Source organism: Asparagus officinalis, chromosome 2, assembly GCF_001876935.1.
Source record: "Asparagus officinalis chromosome 2, Aspof.V1, whole genome shotgun sequence".
Taxonomy (NCBI): domain Eukaryota; kingdom Viridiplantae; phylum Streptophyta; class Magnoliopsida; order Asparagales; family Asparagaceae; genus Asparagus; species Asparagus officinalis.
This window is the reverse complement of record NC_033795.1, coordinates 17,064,000-17,082,084: the sequence shown is the minus strand read 5'-3', so window position 1 is coordinate 17,082,084 and position 18,085 is coordinate 17,064,000. Positions and strand designations below refer to the sequence as shown.

At 39.7% G+C, this 18,085-nt stretch overlaps 1 protein-coding gene across 1 annotated transcript in view; it reads right to left on the bottom strand.

Moving 5' to 3' along the window:
* LOC109830407 (ACT domain-containing protein ACR12) overlaps positions 1-8,497 on the bottom strand; it is a 29,566-nt gene extending 21,069 nt beyond the window's left edge. The window contains exon 1 of the mRNA XM_020397665.1: positions 8,262-8,497. Within this exon, the coding sequence (XP_020253254.1) occupies positions 8,262-8,437 (176 nt within the window). The 5' untranslated portion in view covers positions 8,438-8,497. The remainder of the gene's footprint in view (positions 1-8,261) is intronic.

Below are 18,085 nucleotides of genomic sequence, written 5' to 3'. Positions count from 1 at the left end.
GATTCAGAAGGAGGCGGGATTGAGTGTGGTGAACCAGTGTACGTTTAGATTTGCACTCCATGAGTCGTATATTGACGAGGTCACATGTGACGTGGTTCCGTTGGATGTTTGCCAAGTTATTTTGGGCAATCCTTACTTGTGGGATAGACACGCGATATATGATCGGCGGGCCCAAAAGTATACGTTTACCAAGGATGACGGGCAAGTCATTCTTCGTTCGGCATCTTTTCCGCAGGAGACGAGCTTGGTGACGGTGACTCAGGCTAAGAGGTTGGTGAATGCGGGCAGGAAATTCGTTTTGTTGTTTATTCAATCTTATGAAGAGCAGCTGAGTAGGATATGTTTGGCCACTTTGAGTAAACTGCAGGAGGGAGATCTTGATAGTCTGAAGGCCAAGTATGTGGGCTTGTTTTCGGAGATCACGGGGCTACCACCACGTCGAGGTGTAGAGCATGAGATTATGTTGACCGGCGAGAATTCCTTGCCAAACATAGGCCTATACTGCACATCAGTACAGGAGTCCGAAGAGATCAAGAAGCAGGTTCAGGAGCTCTTGGAGACGGGAGTGATAGTGCCGAGTTGTTCACCTTGCGGGTCGCCGATGTTATTCGTGTCCAAAAAGGATGGAGGTTGGCGCATGTGCGTGGATTACCGGACGCTTAACAAGATAACGATCAAGAATCGTTACCCACTACCACGGATCGATGATCTTATGGACCAGTTAGAGGGAGCAAGGTTCTTCACGAAATTGGATCTGAAGTCTGGCTATCATCAGGTGAGGATACGGAAGGAAGACACTTGGAAGATGACGTTCAAGACTAAACAGGGACTGTTCGAGTGGTTGGTGATGCCGTTTGGGTTTTGCAATACTCCGGCGACTTTTATGAGGCTCATGAATGATTTGTTGCGACCTTTCATAAAGGATTTTGTGATTGTGTACCTTGATGATATTTTGGTGTACAGCAGGACCTGGGAGGAGCATCTTGTTCATGTGAAGAAGGTATTTAGAGTGTTGCGGGACGGACAGCTGAAGATTAACGGGAAGAAGTGCGAGTTTGGGAAGGACGAGTTGGTGTATCTCGGCTTTATCGTGGGGAAAGGCCAGAGGAGGATAGATCCGAGTAAGGTGACGATGATCACGAAGTGGCCGACACCGAAGACAATGATTGAGGTGAGAAGTTTCATGGGGGCTTGTCAGTATTTACGCAAGTTCATTCGATATTTTTCGACTTATGCGGCACCGTTACATGGCCTCACAAATGCTAAGGTTCAGTTCGAGTGGGGAAGGGCACATGATGAGGCTTTTCAGTTGCTTAAGAGGAAGATCTCGGAGGAAGATCTCGGAGGCACCGGTGTTGGCGTTGCCGAATTTGTAGCGGACTTTCGAGATGGAGACCGACGCGTCTAGTTATGCGATGGGCGCAGTGTTGATTCAGGATGGGAAGCCAGTGGAATATCACTGAGATATTTTCGGGTGCCATTGCGAACTACCCGACCTACGACAAGGAGTTTTATGCATTGTATCAAGCAATTAAGCATTGGAGGGTGTACTTGTTGGGGAAGGAGGTGGTTGTGCACTCAGATCACAAGCCGTTGGAGTTTTTACATGCCCAGACGAAGCTACAGCAGGCACAACACATGAAGTGGATGTCTTATTTGATGGCTTTCAACATCATTATCAGGTACAAGAAGGGGGCGACGAACAAGTTGGCCGATATGTTATCTCGTCCGCCGGTAAGGGTTTTATTGGTGGCGACACGCATTCAGCCCTTGGTTCCGTTGGAGTATGTACAGCTGTACGCATCCAGTAGAGATTTTGGTGGTGTGTTCGAGCAGGCAAAGACTGGTCAAAAAGGAGAGTATGCACTTGGAGAGGATGACTTGTTGTATCGTGGGACATCACTATGCATTCCGGAGGATGGTGATAGGTTATAGTGGATTCGGGAGGCACATACATCGCGTGTGCAAAGACATTTTGGGATTCAGAAGACGCTTCTCAATCTATGACGACATGTATTTTGGCCACGGATGCTTGATGATGTGACCAAGTATGTTGGAGGGTGTAAGTTATGTTGTATTTTGAAGCCTTCTAACAGGAAAAGGGGATTATACCTACCACTACCGGTTCCTTCTAGACCGTAGGAGAGCAATTCTATGGATTTTCTAGGAGGATTGCCGACTACCAAGGGCATGACTATTTGTACGTTGTGGTGGACCGGTTCAGTAAGATGGTGATTTTGATTCCTTGTAAGAAGACCGTGACGGGAGCGGGTGCAGCACAGTTGTTCTTTGAGCATGTGTGGAAGCATTTTGGGTTGCCGAGTTCGATTATTTCGGATCGGGACAGGCGGTTTCTCGGGCATTTTTGGGATTCTTTGTGAAGTTTGATGGACACTAAATTGAAGAAGAGCACGACCTTTCATCCACAAACAGACGGGCAAACAGAGATAGTCAACCAAACTATGGTGCACATGTTACGGGGGTACAATTCCAGGCATCCTAAGACTTGGGATGAGAGCTTACCATATTTACAGTTTGCTTTTAATCGGACGATTCATGGATCTTCTGAAAAATCACCGTTTGAGACTTGCTACGGATTTTTACCACCGAGCCCGTTCGATCTTGTGTTTTCATGTGAAGCCACGGCGGACGGCAATGAGGGGAATGAGAGACAACGTGCTCAGCGATTTCTAGAGAAGATTGCACATATTCATGCCACGGTTGAAGCTCAATTGAAGAAATCACAAACCAAGTACAAGACGAAGCATGATCAGCATCGGGTTCCTTGTAACTTTGGCTGAAATTGGGTAAGGAGAGGCTAAAAGGAGAAGGAAAGAAGTTGAAGTCTATTCGTTATGGTCCGTTTCGGATTCTTGATCAGATTGGCGACAACGCTTTTCGACTAGATTTGCCGCCTTACTTAGGCATGTATTCGGTGATCAATGCCGAGTATTTGAAGTTGTTTGAGCCTCCATTGCTGGATGATGAAGGTGACGACAATGTGATCTTGCCGCATGTTGAGGACTTGTGGTTTGATAGAGAGGAGCCGCTGAAGAAAGATTGCATATTAGAGCGGAAGACAACCACGACGAGGCGGGGAACGAAGGAGTCGTTTCTCATTGGACGTCAAGGTCAGGTTCCTGCAAGGCTAAGTGGTTCAACAGGGAATGAGGAGCTCGCGAGTTTCCTCAGCTGAAGTTCTAACTTGAACGAGACTTTAAGTTTCTAAAAGGAGGACCTATGATACGGGTGTATCTTCTCTTTGAAACTTAACGATCCTCATGGAAGCTTGAGGATAGATGGTTCTCATGATAGCATGAGAATAGAGGTGTGAAACAACACAGTGGAACGCAGGTAGAAGCGTGGAACGAGACGACGAGCAACAGATTCGAAGAATCCAGTTTTTAGCTCGTGAGTCGACTCATACATGTACATGAGTCGACTCATCAGGTTGAGTCGACTCATGACTGTCATGAGTCGACTCACGAAATCCAGTCGTTTTGTCAAAAATTTCTGACCAGTCGACTCATCAGTTTACGAGTCGACCCATATGTCATGAGTCGACTCATCTCAGTTACGAGTCAACTCATAACTGATTTTGGGGTTTGTTCAGCTTTCGGGTGAGTCGACTCATTACAGTCACGAGTCGACTCATCGATGGTTTCCTGGTGTGTTTGGGATTCTGTTTGCACGAATTCCTGTAGGATTTGGGCTTGGTTATTTACTACTTTGTCATTCACGTTGTTCCACATATAAAAGGGATTGTTTTAGGGTTTTAAAACAATCAGAGGAGATTAGATTGTATGGGAGAATTGGGAGAGATTGTTCTTCAATTCTAGTGAGATTGTGAGAGATTGTAAAACTATTTTTATTCTCATAATCTAGAGAAGATATTTTCCTTCGTCACAACTGAATTGTTCTTGTGATTCTTATTATTTTCTCCTCGACCCACCTTTGATAATTCCGCGATCAAAAGTGCTCGCACGGCAACTCGTATCATTTATTTAGAAAATTTATTCTTGTTGTAGTTGAAATTAAACATTTGGGACATAAGAGTACTCATTTTTAGGGTTTAGGATTTAGGGATCAATTTTAGGGTTTAGGATTTGGGGGTTTACGGTTGTAATTGGGGTTTAGGGTTGTAATTGGGGTTTAGAGTTGTAATTGATAATATATTTTAAATTTTTTACATTTAAATGATATAATTTTGTTTTACATAGGTTGAACAATATGATTTTTATTACTTGCTCTTATGATGGAACGATTAATTATGGAATGAATAATATGTCAATGTACGTCGGAGGGGTGACAATCCCATTAATGATATCGGAATCATATAGTTACCTTGACTTAGTTAATGAATTGCATCGAGTTACGACAATTGACCCACGAGAGTATCGACTATAAATAATATGCAATTGGCCGATAACTTGTGATAGAACGTCCGCAGTTGAGATCTCAAACGATCATTCGATGAGTATTTTTTTTAATTTGAGCAAGTTACAACCAACGGTAGAATTTTTTATTGAAACGGTGACACATAGTACGAGCCAAATATTCAACCCTCCAGGAGAATTCTCACGCATGATAGATTTGGGAGTTGAGTCCGAAGGCTTTCTTTCTTCTTCGAGCGAAATACAGCAGACTCAATTTTAATATCACAGTGGTCCACCTTCATATGAAGAGGATGAAAGAAGTGACGCCTCTGATGGTGAAGATGAAGATAGTACACTAATTGACAGCATGCAATTTGTGTGTGAAGATGATGAAGAGAATCCGGATTGGCCAAATAAAGCTTATGTTAATAATGAATATGTTAAGTACGAAGAACCACCCCCGACGAGTTTGAGGATGATGAGTGGGTTCGTTCTTCCACAGTACATGATATGCGCATTGGCGAAAGTTCATCCAATAGAGGAGATGATGAGGTCCCTTTCAGAGTTGGTGAATTATTTGAGACTAAAGACCAATTGGTTGATGTTATTCATGATTACTCAATCAAAAAATTGGTCAAATTCAAGCAAATTAAAAACAATCGCACAAGTCATGAGACAATTTGTTTATGAATACACAAAGGCAAGGTCGGGCAGAGGGGAATGAATCTGATTACGCATGTCCTTAGAAGTTATATGCATTTGCCGAAAAAAACATAATGGGTATTTTAGGATCATAAAATACTACGGTATTCACACATGTAACAATCCAATGTTCGAGAGAGACCACAGTAGTGCCTCCGCCTCTTATATAGCTCGGTTGATTATGCCAAAATTAAAGAAGAAAGCTTAAACTAAAGCCCGATGACATAATTGATAGTGTCACATGATAAGTGGATTGAAATATCGTATATCAAAGCGTGGAATGCAAAGAGAATTACGATGACAAATATTTGGTGATTGGGAGAAGCCTTACGCGACACTGCCTCAATATCTTAATGCGATCAAAAGAAGCAATCATGAATCTGAATACAAACTCATAACCAACGAGGTCAATCCGGGAGTTCATAAATTCACCTCTGTATTTTGGGTATTTGGTCCTTCGATCGAGAGATATAAATTTTGTCGGTCGATCTTTAGTATTGATGGGACACACTTATACGATAAATATAAGGGTGTATTGCTTGTCGCTACAGAAGTAGATGCAGATGGGGGCTTATTTCCTTTGGCCTTTGCAGTTGTAGAGGTCGAGAACAGTGAAAATTAGGAGTGGTTTTTTTCTTGCATCCAATTATATATTTTTATGTCTTGCCTCCTAGGAAAATTACTTTTATATCCGATAAAATAAAAGGTATTTCAAGAACATTGTACAGGAGATTTGGCTCTCATCATAATCATCGCTATTGCTTACGACACATTAGAGCTAATTTTAAAAAGAGCTTTGGTCAAGTACATCTACAAAACCTTCTTTGGCAAGCGAGCGTTACACCCGAAACATGTGTGTATGATCGGATACGAGATCAAATCAAGGCAACATCTCAAGCTGCACATGATTGGATTGAGAGTAGTTTGGGAAGCGATTACGTCGACCGGTGAGTACTAAGTAAAGATGACGGTAATCGCTATTGCATGAAAACAACTAATTATTCTGAAAGCTTCAACGGTGTACTTAAGGGGGCTTGAACAATGCTCATACAGGCATTAGTTGCGAGGATATTTTATAGACTAAATCGGTATTTTGTCAAGCGGCGAGATGATGGAGCAAAGTGGAGGACATTGTTCACCCCAAAAAATAAAGAGATTATAGGAGCTCGTATCAAGCAGGATAGATTGACTAAGATTGTTAGATTTGCTATAGATAAATGGGAGGTTACAGACAATCATGATCATAATTACACCGTCAATTTACGAGGAACACAATGCACATGCACATGTAACATACCAGAATTGCAAAAATTGTCATGTTCACATGTTAAAACGGTTACGACCAAGCAATTTGGGAGTGCAAATACATTGTATTACACATACGTTTCTGAGTGGTATCAATCAAGCCACTATAGAGATTCATACAGTTAGTTTTTTCAGAGGACGCGTAATGTAAGACGTGATGGACGCGAGGAGCGACCAATTGAGTACGGTCGTCGACGGTTCCGAGGACACAAGGGGGCAGGCTCAAGCGGTGCACATGATGAAGCTGACGGCTCACAGCAGACCCAAGCCGGATGTTCACAATCGATTCGAGTCGATGAGGATGTCATACACTCCCAACTTCACATACAACCGGACGAGGAACTCATCCGAGCTCACGTCGAAGGTGAACGTGTTAGGGGGAGGGGGAGGGGGAGGGGGAGGGTAAGAGGGAGAGGGAGAGGAAAGGGAGTTGTATCTGATTAAAACTGAATATTATGTATCTGATTGAGTATTGATAGGATGTTTGCGTTTGAAACTAAATTTTATGTATTCGATTGAGTATTGATTATTAGTATGTGAATTGCATGGTTGTATCCGATTGATTATGGATTTTTATTTAAGATTATTGATTGGTATGTGTATTATTGTGATTGTGATTGCATTGTGGATTGATTATGGATTGATATGTAACAACAGAAGTTTGCATTTCCAGGTGAAAGTGGGTGTAAGTAGAGTCTGTCAAATGGTCGGGGTTGGGAACCCCGACCATTTTGTGCACGTACAAGAAACGGTCAGGGTTCCCAAACCCGACCATTTTGTCGTAGAAAAATTCTCCTTTGCTAAATGGTCGGGGTTTCCAACCTCGACTGTTTTCAGCTCCATTCGACGACTGGGCTGAGCTCTCTGCCATATGGTCGGGTTTGAGAACCCTGACCATTTCGAAATACTGCTTTCGAAATGGTCGGGGTTGCCAACCCCGACCTATAAGACAGGACACTAAATTAGTCGGGTTTGGTAACCCCGACTATTTTAGCTTGTACATAGCTAAATAGTCGGGGTTGACAACCCTGACTATTTAGAGGCGTCATTAAAAAAACCGACCCATTTTGTGGTCACGCTGCTGACATGGCCACGAAATGGGTCGGTTTTAAGAAATAAAATGGCTGTGGGTCGATTTTTTTAATAAAAAAAATTAAATGGGTTTATTTTGAAAATTTGTTCAAAAAAGTAGCCACAAACCAAAAGCCAATACCAACAAAGGCAGAAGCCAGTGCACGAATAAAGCTAATTTGGGTAACATAAAAGTAGACCGTAGAAATAACTTTTAAGAGTGGACGATAGAAAGAAGCAAGACAAGATAACAAAACAAAGGATCGAACTAACTTATTATAAATAAATAAAAAAGACACAAGTATAGAATTGAAAATGAGTCATCACTTGAGTTTAAACTCCGATCAGTATCCATAGAATCAAATTCTTCAATATATAACCATTTTGCGAGTAAAGAAAATGAAAACATCAATCCAGGCAAAGAATCAAGAAATAGAGGACAAAATGACACGATCTTAGTATATTACTACAAATATATATATATCAAAAAAAAAACATGAGCATGACAATAAATGAGTCTATCCTTCCGTTCAAACTCCAGATCAGCAACTGCAGACCTAAACCTTCATAATATCAACAAAGACAAGCCTAATTGCGAGTAAACCAAACGAAAACATCAATCCAGACAATGAATCGTAATGCGTTACTGTAAATAAATCAAAAACAACATCAAACGACTCATCGCTTCACATTAAACTCCAACCCAGCATCCACAGAACAAAATCCTTCAAGATATCACCAGACACAAGCCAAATTGCAACTAAAGAAAGCGAATTCAATAAATTACGAGCTCGAATCGAAGCTCACCCTCGGATCTTCCCCCGTGTTACGCGATCGGCGATGAACGATCCATAGAAGAGCGAGGGAACGTTCGCGATCTCAAGCTGACGAGAGCTCGATTGGAGAAACCCTAGCTTTGTAGCCCTAGATTTGGGGAGAGAGAGAAAGAGGGATGATGAGGAGAGAGAAGCGCTGACCAACATTTTCTGTTTTTAGAAATCGCGAGGGGAGGTGGTGGCTCGTCTTGAGAGTACAGGAGACGCAGTTCTTTTTTAGGAAATGGGGAAAGGGAGGGATTTTATATGATCGCGGGTGACGTGACGAGCTGACTCGGATTGCTGACACAAGATTCCAGCTGTCCGTATTTTTATGTCGACTTTATTTCTAAACCCAAAGATTTTCTCTGGTATACTCTGAGACCCACTCCACTCGCTTTATAAAGTCATCATTAAAACCAAGATGTCTACATTGAATTATTTTTCCGCCCAAGTATCATAACCAAAGTTTTGCTTGGCTTACTTTTAGATGCTCTCCCTTTATAATCATTAATAAACCCAAGGTCTCTATATTGAATTTTTTCACACCCCGTTATTATACTAGTATGCCAACTTAAATCCGAAGAACAAATTTTCACTGTAGCCCGATTTTAAATTTTTATTATCAAAATCGACTGTATCTCGTTTAATTTACTGAAATCGACCCGTTTTCTCGTCACGTCAGCGTCGTGGCGAGAAAACGAGTCGATTATTTTTTAATCGGCTTCGTAAACTGTCAGGGTTGGCAACCCCGACTGTTTAGTCGATCGCCTGTTAACAGCTTAACTAAATGGTCGGGGTTGGGAACCCGGACCAATTTGTAATGGTCCTATTTCGAATTGGTCGGGGTTCCCAACCCCGACCAATTGGCAGAGCCCAGCCCCGCTGGTTTTAACCAGTGCACGAATTGGTCGGGGTTGGGAACCCCGACCAATTCGGAGCCCATTTCGAATTGGTCGGGGTTCCCAACCCCGACCATGTAGTACAAAATATAATCACAAATAACACATGCTAAAATGTAATCATACTCCTGTTATCAATCCACAATGCAAACACAAATATCATACGTACAATTCATATTCGCAAACTTAACATTATATCAAATCCATCGCAACACAAACAACATATCAAGTCCAAATTGCAACTCAAACGCAAACATCCTATCAAGTCCATCGAAACTTAACAAATATCAACAACGGCCTTTCCCCTCCCTCTCCCTCTCCCTCTCCCTCTCCCTCTTCTTCCTCTCCCCCTTCCTCGATCACCTTCGACGTGAGCTCGGATAAGTTCCTCGTTCGGTTGTGTGTGAAGTTGGGAGCGCACGACATCCGCGTCGACTCGATCCGCCTGTGAACATCCGGCCTGTGATCCGCCAGCTTCATCATCATGTGCACGGCTTGATCCTGCCCCCGTGTGTCCTCGTCGACGTCGCCGACCGTACTCAATTGGTCGCTCCTCCCGTCCATCGCTGCTTGCATTACGCGTCCTCTGAAGAGCCGACCGTATCTTTTTTATCATTCGAAGGAACGTGTTCCTCGGCGCCTGCTCGGTAGTCGTGCACAATGCGTCATGTGCCATTCCGGAAAGCTCTTCGAGCTCTTGTACCTATAAAATAAAAACCGAAAGAAAATTAGTATCAAGTGGATGGTGAGAAAATAAAACTTAGAAAATAATTGTATATTATTCTTATACACTTACCAACTCTCTCTCGACTGGGCCTCATGGTATGTACTCCTTCGGGGCTTTGTTTTCCTGAAATATCCACTGGCGAGTAATCCCCCAATACCACCGTAGGTACACACCTAGGTCAGGTGCATCAGCCCTCTCCATCACTACCTGTTCCTCCCTTAAATCCCACCTCCTGATGTAATTTTGGCGAATTATTTCCCAATTAGCACGATGTGCACCTTTTATCCAAGCTCTCTCTATTCTCTCCACAGGCCTTGGAATATGTTGTCGTAGTCCAAATTGTCGAAGCACACGGTCAGGCACGTGCATTTCGACAATCTCAAAGCATATCCCCTTTGGAGAGGTTTGCCAGGATCTGGACACATTCCATCTATTTTATATACAACGGGTTAGTATATATTGAAATAAAACACTAACGTTACATGCATCTTAATAATACCTGCAGCCTAAAGGAATATGGCCATCGAGAGCGCGGGCCTCCCTCAAATCAGGTGTTCCCAAATGCAATCGCTCCCATGACCATATCTGTAGCAAAGTGAGGCAGCCCTTCAATTCTTTGTTTTGTACGAGTGCTATTTTGTCATCTCCCTATACAAATAGGCTAACACTGCACTCCCCCAAGATAACTCGCCACACTCCGATAGGTCCCTAAGAAGCGGTAACCATCTCACGTGCACGGAATCCTTAGTGGAATCCGGAAACAGAATAGTACCGATCATATGTAAAATATATGCACGGGCATAGCTCTAAATGATCTCATCAGGCCATTCCGGATTATCTTCGACATCTTGGGTAACAAATTGTATGCTATCAACTGGTGCACTATATTGTTCTTCACCTCCCGAGTCATTGCTTCTTTCATCCTCTTCGATTGATGCCCCACTTAACGGCCCCATATTTCCATAAGAGACTTCGTTATTCATGACATTTGACGTTCCACCGAATTAAGCCGCTCCATTTCATTCGAAGAAGAAAGAAACCCATCGGAATTAACTCTCATATCTAACATGCGTGAGAATTCTCCTGGAGGTTTGAATATTTGGCACGAATTATGTGGCAACTTTTCAATAAATAATTCTACCTTTTTTGTTGCGACTTGCCCAAATTAAACATAATACTCATATGATAATCGTTTGAGATCTCCACTGCGGATGTTCTATCAATAGCTATGGGCCAATTGCATATAATTTTCAGTCGGTATTCTCGTGGGTCAATTTCCGTAACTCGGTGTAATTCCATAACCAAGTCGTAGTAACTATATGATTCCGAGATCATTAATGGCGTTGTTACCCCTCCGACGTACATTGGCATATTATTCATCCCATAATTAATTTGCCCACCATAAGAACAAGCAATAAACATCATATTGTTCAACCTATTCAAAAGAAAATTATATCATTTAAATATAAAAAATTAAATTAATATACAAATAATCTCATATAATTTCAACCAAAAACTCTAATTCCCAAATTGTAAATCCTAAACCCTAAAATTGAACAATTGAACAATATATGCCCTAAAAGTTAATTACATCAATAATAATCATCATAAAAACGAATTTCAGCGATAACTCTAGCCCACGAAATTCATTTATAAATGAAAACCCTAGCAAATTATTTTTAAGGAAAAAATCCTACATTTCTACATGTTAAAAGAGGAGAGGAGTAGAAGACCCTAGCAAATTATTTTTAAGGAAAAAATCCTACATTTCTACATGTTAAAAGAGGAGAGGAGTAGAAGAAATTACCTAAAAACGTTGTAGATAACTTTTGATTTGAATTTCCACCGAAGAAACGAGTTCAAACTTGAGATCTGAAGCTTTGGTTTTGGGAGAACGGACGGAAGAGAGAAGAGGGAGGCGGAGAAATGAGCTGGGATCGGGGGAATGAGGTCGCGGTGGCTTTTATACGGGCAGGGGACCCAGAATAAGTAGTCGTGTTTGCCAAACCCGACTACTTTTTGCCTCGGCCTTGGCCTCTGCTTAATGGTCGGGGTTGGGGCCCCGACCAATTAAAAATAAGCTTCGAATTGGTCGGGGTTCCCAACCCCGACCATTTCGTCCGTGGCAAAACCCAACGCTGGCTGGGCTCTGCCAATTGGTCGGGATTGGGAACCCCGGCCAATTCGAAATAGGACCATTACGAATTGGTCGGGGTTCCCAACCCCGACCATTTAGTTAAGCTGTTAGCAGGCGATCGACTAAATAGTCGGGGTTGCCAACCCCGACAGTTTACGAAGCCGATTAAAAAATAATCGACCCGCTTTCTCGCCACGACGCTGACGTGGCGAGAAAACGGGTCGATTTCAGCAAATAAAACGAGATACAGTCGATTTTGATAATAAAAATTTAAAATCGGGCTACAGTGAAAATTTGTTCTAAATCCGAACTAGTACGTGGTCCTGTGCAAAGCACGGGTCTCATACTGTTCAGGTCCTAATTTTGACTGAATATTATTTAGACTGGTGCAAAGTACGGGCAAAGCTTAAAAGGGTTGTGGAAGGATACAATAACAATGAGATTATAACTTCTTTAGATACTTTACATCGTATATAAGTTTACAGACCTAACCAACCTAAATTTCACGGAAGCATAGTTTAAGGATTTGGATAACATTAATCATCAATACAATGAAGCATAGGACCTGATGTCGAAACAACCAACTTGTATCCGCAATATACATCAATACTGAAGAAATTAGCCAAATTGTTCATCATAAGCACAAGAAAGTAATATGTCTTATCCATTGATTCTCCTAAATGAAAGTTAGGCAACCCGGACAAATATTCAGTCTCATGCAAATCATGGCGTATAAATCATCCTTTGTCTTTGTTGTTAAAGAAATTGTCTTTTGACAACACATGTTTGTGATGTTAATTAGACAACATTGTTGATATAAATGAATAATGGAGGATATAGACGAAAGGATATCATTCATATGGTTGGATTCCATAAATAAAAATAAAAATGTATTTAATTAATAGTGTGTGAGTTTTAGTCCCACATTGACTAATTGAACGTATTATAGATGGTTTAAATTAACAATATATGGTATAACAAAAGTGTTAAAAATGTACACTTGTGTAGGTATGCAAGCAAGCATCATGTTTAGCATGTTTTTTTATGATTCCCATATTAAAAAAAAAAACTCATTTTTCTTTTTTGTTTTTAACGTGGTGTTTGTTGTATTTCATGGGGCATCCCTGAAATCCATACAAAGTATGATGTGCCACGTTACAGATATTCAAATTTTAGCAAGCGCGCATATTGTAAGCTAGTTACGCATTTTAGCTGATTTATGTGTTTTTTATGGTCATTAAAAAAATTTTAAATATGTGATTGAGATACTCAATAATCATATCGATGGTTGCAATTAGAGGGCGACTTCATCTCCTTATATAGGTTTAAACAAGGATCGATTCCCAACAATTAATTAAGTGTTATCCTATAATTGGCAAGCAATAAGCATAACCAACAGAAAATGTCTTTTTTTTTTTTGCTAAGTAAAATGCTTTATAGCACTATAATATATAACTACTGAATAGAATTTGAAAGTATAAAAGTTAAAGTGACACAGTGGATCATTCATTGTTGTGTTGTGCTTCTGTTATATATACATGTGAATTTTATCTACAAATGTGCTGCATCTTCCAAATACTTTGGAAATGTATTTAATAAGATAATTGGAATGTTTTTCAGAATGTGGTAAATACAAGGTATCACAACAAACGTACATGCTAAAAATACTTCTCGATAATTATAGAAGAGAATTTCTTTAGTACTGCAAACCTTGATCTAGATAATGAAGTATTTACGCGTATTAATGTATGAGTATATACATGTGTGCCTTGGATATAGATAATAAAGGATTACACATTTACACCAAGTATTTATGCATGAGTATATATCCGTGTGTGTCTATCCACGTGCAGGAATATGAAAAGGTAATGTGACTCGTAAAAAGGTACATTGTTTGCAACCGGTATAAGCGTATATTATTGTCTATAGTATAGTTAAATAGTGACTTTAAAAAACATGGTCATGCATGCGTGAGACGTATGTCTTATATTTATACTATAAACTCTTCTATTTAACATATATAATTCCATGACAAATGCTTTATTACATACCAACATGATAGATTTTTTGGGAAATTCTTATGAAAAATATATAATATTTGGATAACCTGACAGCGTGTGTCTATGCTCACGACAGGTGTCTTTCTTTCTTTCTTTCTTATTTTCGACATGGATGACCATTCAAAAATGCTGAAGCTTGATGACTTTATACACTTTATACGATGTCGTTAGACATTCAAAGTTTCAAGAGAAAAATGGAACGACTCGAGGATGAATTATATATGGAGCTTAGCAAGGAGATCGAATAAATTTAAAAATAGCGATACCGGCAAGATTATGAGAACCCCTTGATCACTTCATGTACTACTAGTGTTTTAGCCATGCTTTGCATGGTCTTATCGCAATTCATCTATATTTCGTCGTATTTCAATCCCTCTTATCTGAATATACTTTGAAAGATCTAACGACTCAACCCTCTTCGAAACACTTGAACCTCACTCTCACCACCCCCATTGAGGTTAGATAACATGTACTCGCCTGGAAATAATGACATTAAACAACTTATACAAAGCTGTAATTAAAATTAAGATTATTTAAACTAATTTTTTCATAACAAATGAATAAAATAAAGATAATCAAAATATCCTAAATGCAACTTAAATGAAATTAAGATATAAGGCAGTTTATTAATGTTTCAAAAATATTATTCGCAAATGATGCATCGCTAAAAAAAGTTCTCAATCAATCAACCGCTCATAGGATATAATAAGCAAAACATTGAGAAAAGCTTTAATAATTTCTAATTATTTTTTCTCCGTCTTAAACATCTTCTTGAAAGTTGAAAGTGCCGGTTCTTTATTCCTCTCTATAAGACATTCAACAAATTTTGTAAAAAACAAAAATATGTCAAATTATAAGTAAAAATTCCTTATGGGAAATTTTAGTTTTTACGAGGAAAAAATAGTTACTTTTAAATCCTATAAATTACAGTGCCATAAAATATTAAATAAATCAGTAAATAAAAAATAAATAATGATATTATATTTTCAAAATAATATATCAAATAATAGAATCATTAAGAAGATAATAACATTTAATACATAGTTAATTTTTAAAATTAATTATTTAATTATTTAAAAAATATTAATTACATTGTTTTACTAAATAATAGTTAATTTTTAATCATATTTTTCATTATAAAAAATATTATTCTTCAAAGATAAATAATAAAAAATTAAAAATTTTAACCTTTATGTGTATAGATCATGTTGCCAACTAACAAATAATCATATATATACATTATATAAAAATTTCAAAAATTATTAATGAAATAGAATTTTTTTAGTAAATTAGTAAATAAATAAGAATATAATTTTAGTTTAATAATTATATATTAAATATGGAAATTTGAGTAACATACATTGGTTATTCAGAATACCATTCATTTGGAATTCAAGAAATTTTGAAAATCAAGAAAATCATGTTATTTGCATATAAAATACACATAATTTAAGTAACTTATACTTATAATTTAGTATTAAATTTGATATAAAAATAAATCTTCATAATTATCTTTAAAAAAATACAAAATTCAAGTTAAAAATTGATAATCCATAACTAAATTGTTATGGTAATTTACCATCTAAAGGTAAAAATGTTGACAGATTGACTGCATAGGTCTACAAAGCCATGGTCCAAACCAGCTCAAGAAACTCAGAAGCCCAGCTGAGGTCAAGTCTATTGACCATTCAAGCAGACGAGCCCTCTCTCGACCAAGAGCCGTCATAACAGACTCGAAGCGCGGGACCAGTCGGTCCCCCGCAATTAAGACGACTCCCCGAGCAAACGTCTCGATGGTGCTCTCGTCCCAAAACTCACTTGGTTGCCGGTCGGCGAATCATAATGATGACTCACGGACCAACCCGCATCGACTAAAGGGATAAGATCCGACCAAGTTCACTTCAAATGTCACTCGACGCTACAGCATTGACCAGTCCCATCAAGATCTACGCTCTGACAAGGATCTCCTACATAAGCCGCTTATTCTACTCACAAGTCACATCCTAGAGATCGCCATGATGCTCTCCTAGCCTCAAATAACTTCCCCGCCATTTACCAGCCACCATCTGGAGAAGGTAGGACGACCAAGTAGCTGGTCTATCCACTGTCACACCTCACCTGTCAGGTCCAGGACACTGAGAAGACATTTTTCCCCTGACACTGAGCGACTTCCCTTCCAGTTGCCTGCCGACACCTAGAGGGAGAAAGATGACTCAGCAGCCTGTCTGTTCACCTTTCAAACCGCCTCCTGCGCGTAGTCAACAAAAGCCGAGGGTCAAACTCCCAGAGGCGGGGCTATAAAAGGAGGTAAGGAAGGTAAGAGCGAGGGGATCTCTACTTTTTCTTATACCCGAACCTGATTTCCACTTCTTAATAATTCGCCAACCCTAAAAGAGAAATGCCCTGCAAGGACCTCAACGGCCCAGGGACCTCTCAAAAAACCTCCCTTAAGCTCATCAGCTGACTTGATCATCAGAGGCACCACGGGGGAAACTAGCCACGTACTACTGTGTTTCTCCAATGTGTAGGTTATCAGTACACCCCGCGCGCTCAGGATCAGGTATAAAGTCGGAGGAGGAGTCGGCCCCAACATTCATCATCTTCTTCTTTCTCATCGTTGCCAGGATCGAAACTGCATCTGACTGCGGGAAACCCCCATCGACTATTTGTTCACGAGCATCAACATAAATGATTTCAAAAAATAAAAAACCAAGAATAAAAATTAAATTTTAGAAGTACTTAAAAATAAAAAATAGAAAATTAAAAATTAATTTAAGTATTCATTAATCTCATAATTACTATTTTAAATAATTTACCCTCTTGATGCGGAACAGTTTTGACAATCTCAGCCTCCCTATCAGAATCATATTCCTCACCTTCTCCAATGGACTGCATAAATTTCTTCTTGCCTTTCGAAGAAGAATCCTCCTTTTTGTCCTTTTTTTGGAAGATATTGACAAGCTGTGTGAAAGTCGAACTCATTGTCTCTATCTGTTTCTCCAATGCCTCTAGCCTCGCTGAACTATCTCCTTCAGTCATCTTCTTCTTCCTTAATTTTTGAACCCCTTCTAATGAAACAAGGATCTCGCTTAACTTCTTGTATTGCGATCGAGTCAGGACCATATACAGGATACCCCCTTCATAGGATTTGATCGCTCTGATACCAACTTGATACGAGTCGTCGTGCGAGTACCTTTGATCACAGAATTATCAAAGGTGGTTGAGAAGAAAATAACAAGAACATAAGGACAATTCAGTGGTGGCGAAGGAAAATACATTCTCTAGATTATGGGAATTAAATAGCTTACAATCTCTCACAATCTCACTAGAATTGAAGAACAAACTCTCTTAATTCTCAAATACAATCTAATCTTCCTTGATTGTTTTAAAACCCTAAAACAATCCCTTATATATGTGTAACAACGTGGATGGCAAAGTGATAAATAACCAAGCCCAAACTCCATAGGAATTTGTGCAAACAGAAATCCAAACGAACCAGGAAACCATCGATGAGTCGACTCATGTGCATATATGAGTCGACTCATGACACATGGGTCGACTCATGACAGGCATGAGTCGACTGGTCAGAAACTTCTGGCAAAACGGCTGGGTTTCGTGAGTCGACATATGACAGTCATGAGTCGACTGGTCAGAAACTTCTGACAAAACGGCTGGGTTTCGTGAGTTAGCTTTATGTGTATCATGTTTTAATGATAGATTGCATTTTGATTTTGTTGAATTTCCAGTTGCACATCCTTTTGTCATTTCCATTATCGTATCGTTTTCCGCTTGGATTTTTGTTCGTTCTTTTCTTTTGTGGGGTCTTGCCGTGTGCTATGCACGCTGACATACACCTGTTTTCTTTGGTGTACGTCAGACTTAGAGGAAGAATAGGTCCAGCTGGAAGATACGCCAGAGCCTGGGTATTCTTAGTAGGAGTGCTTTGCAGACAGAACGGAAGAAAAAGTCGAAGCCTAGTCTTTTTTTTAT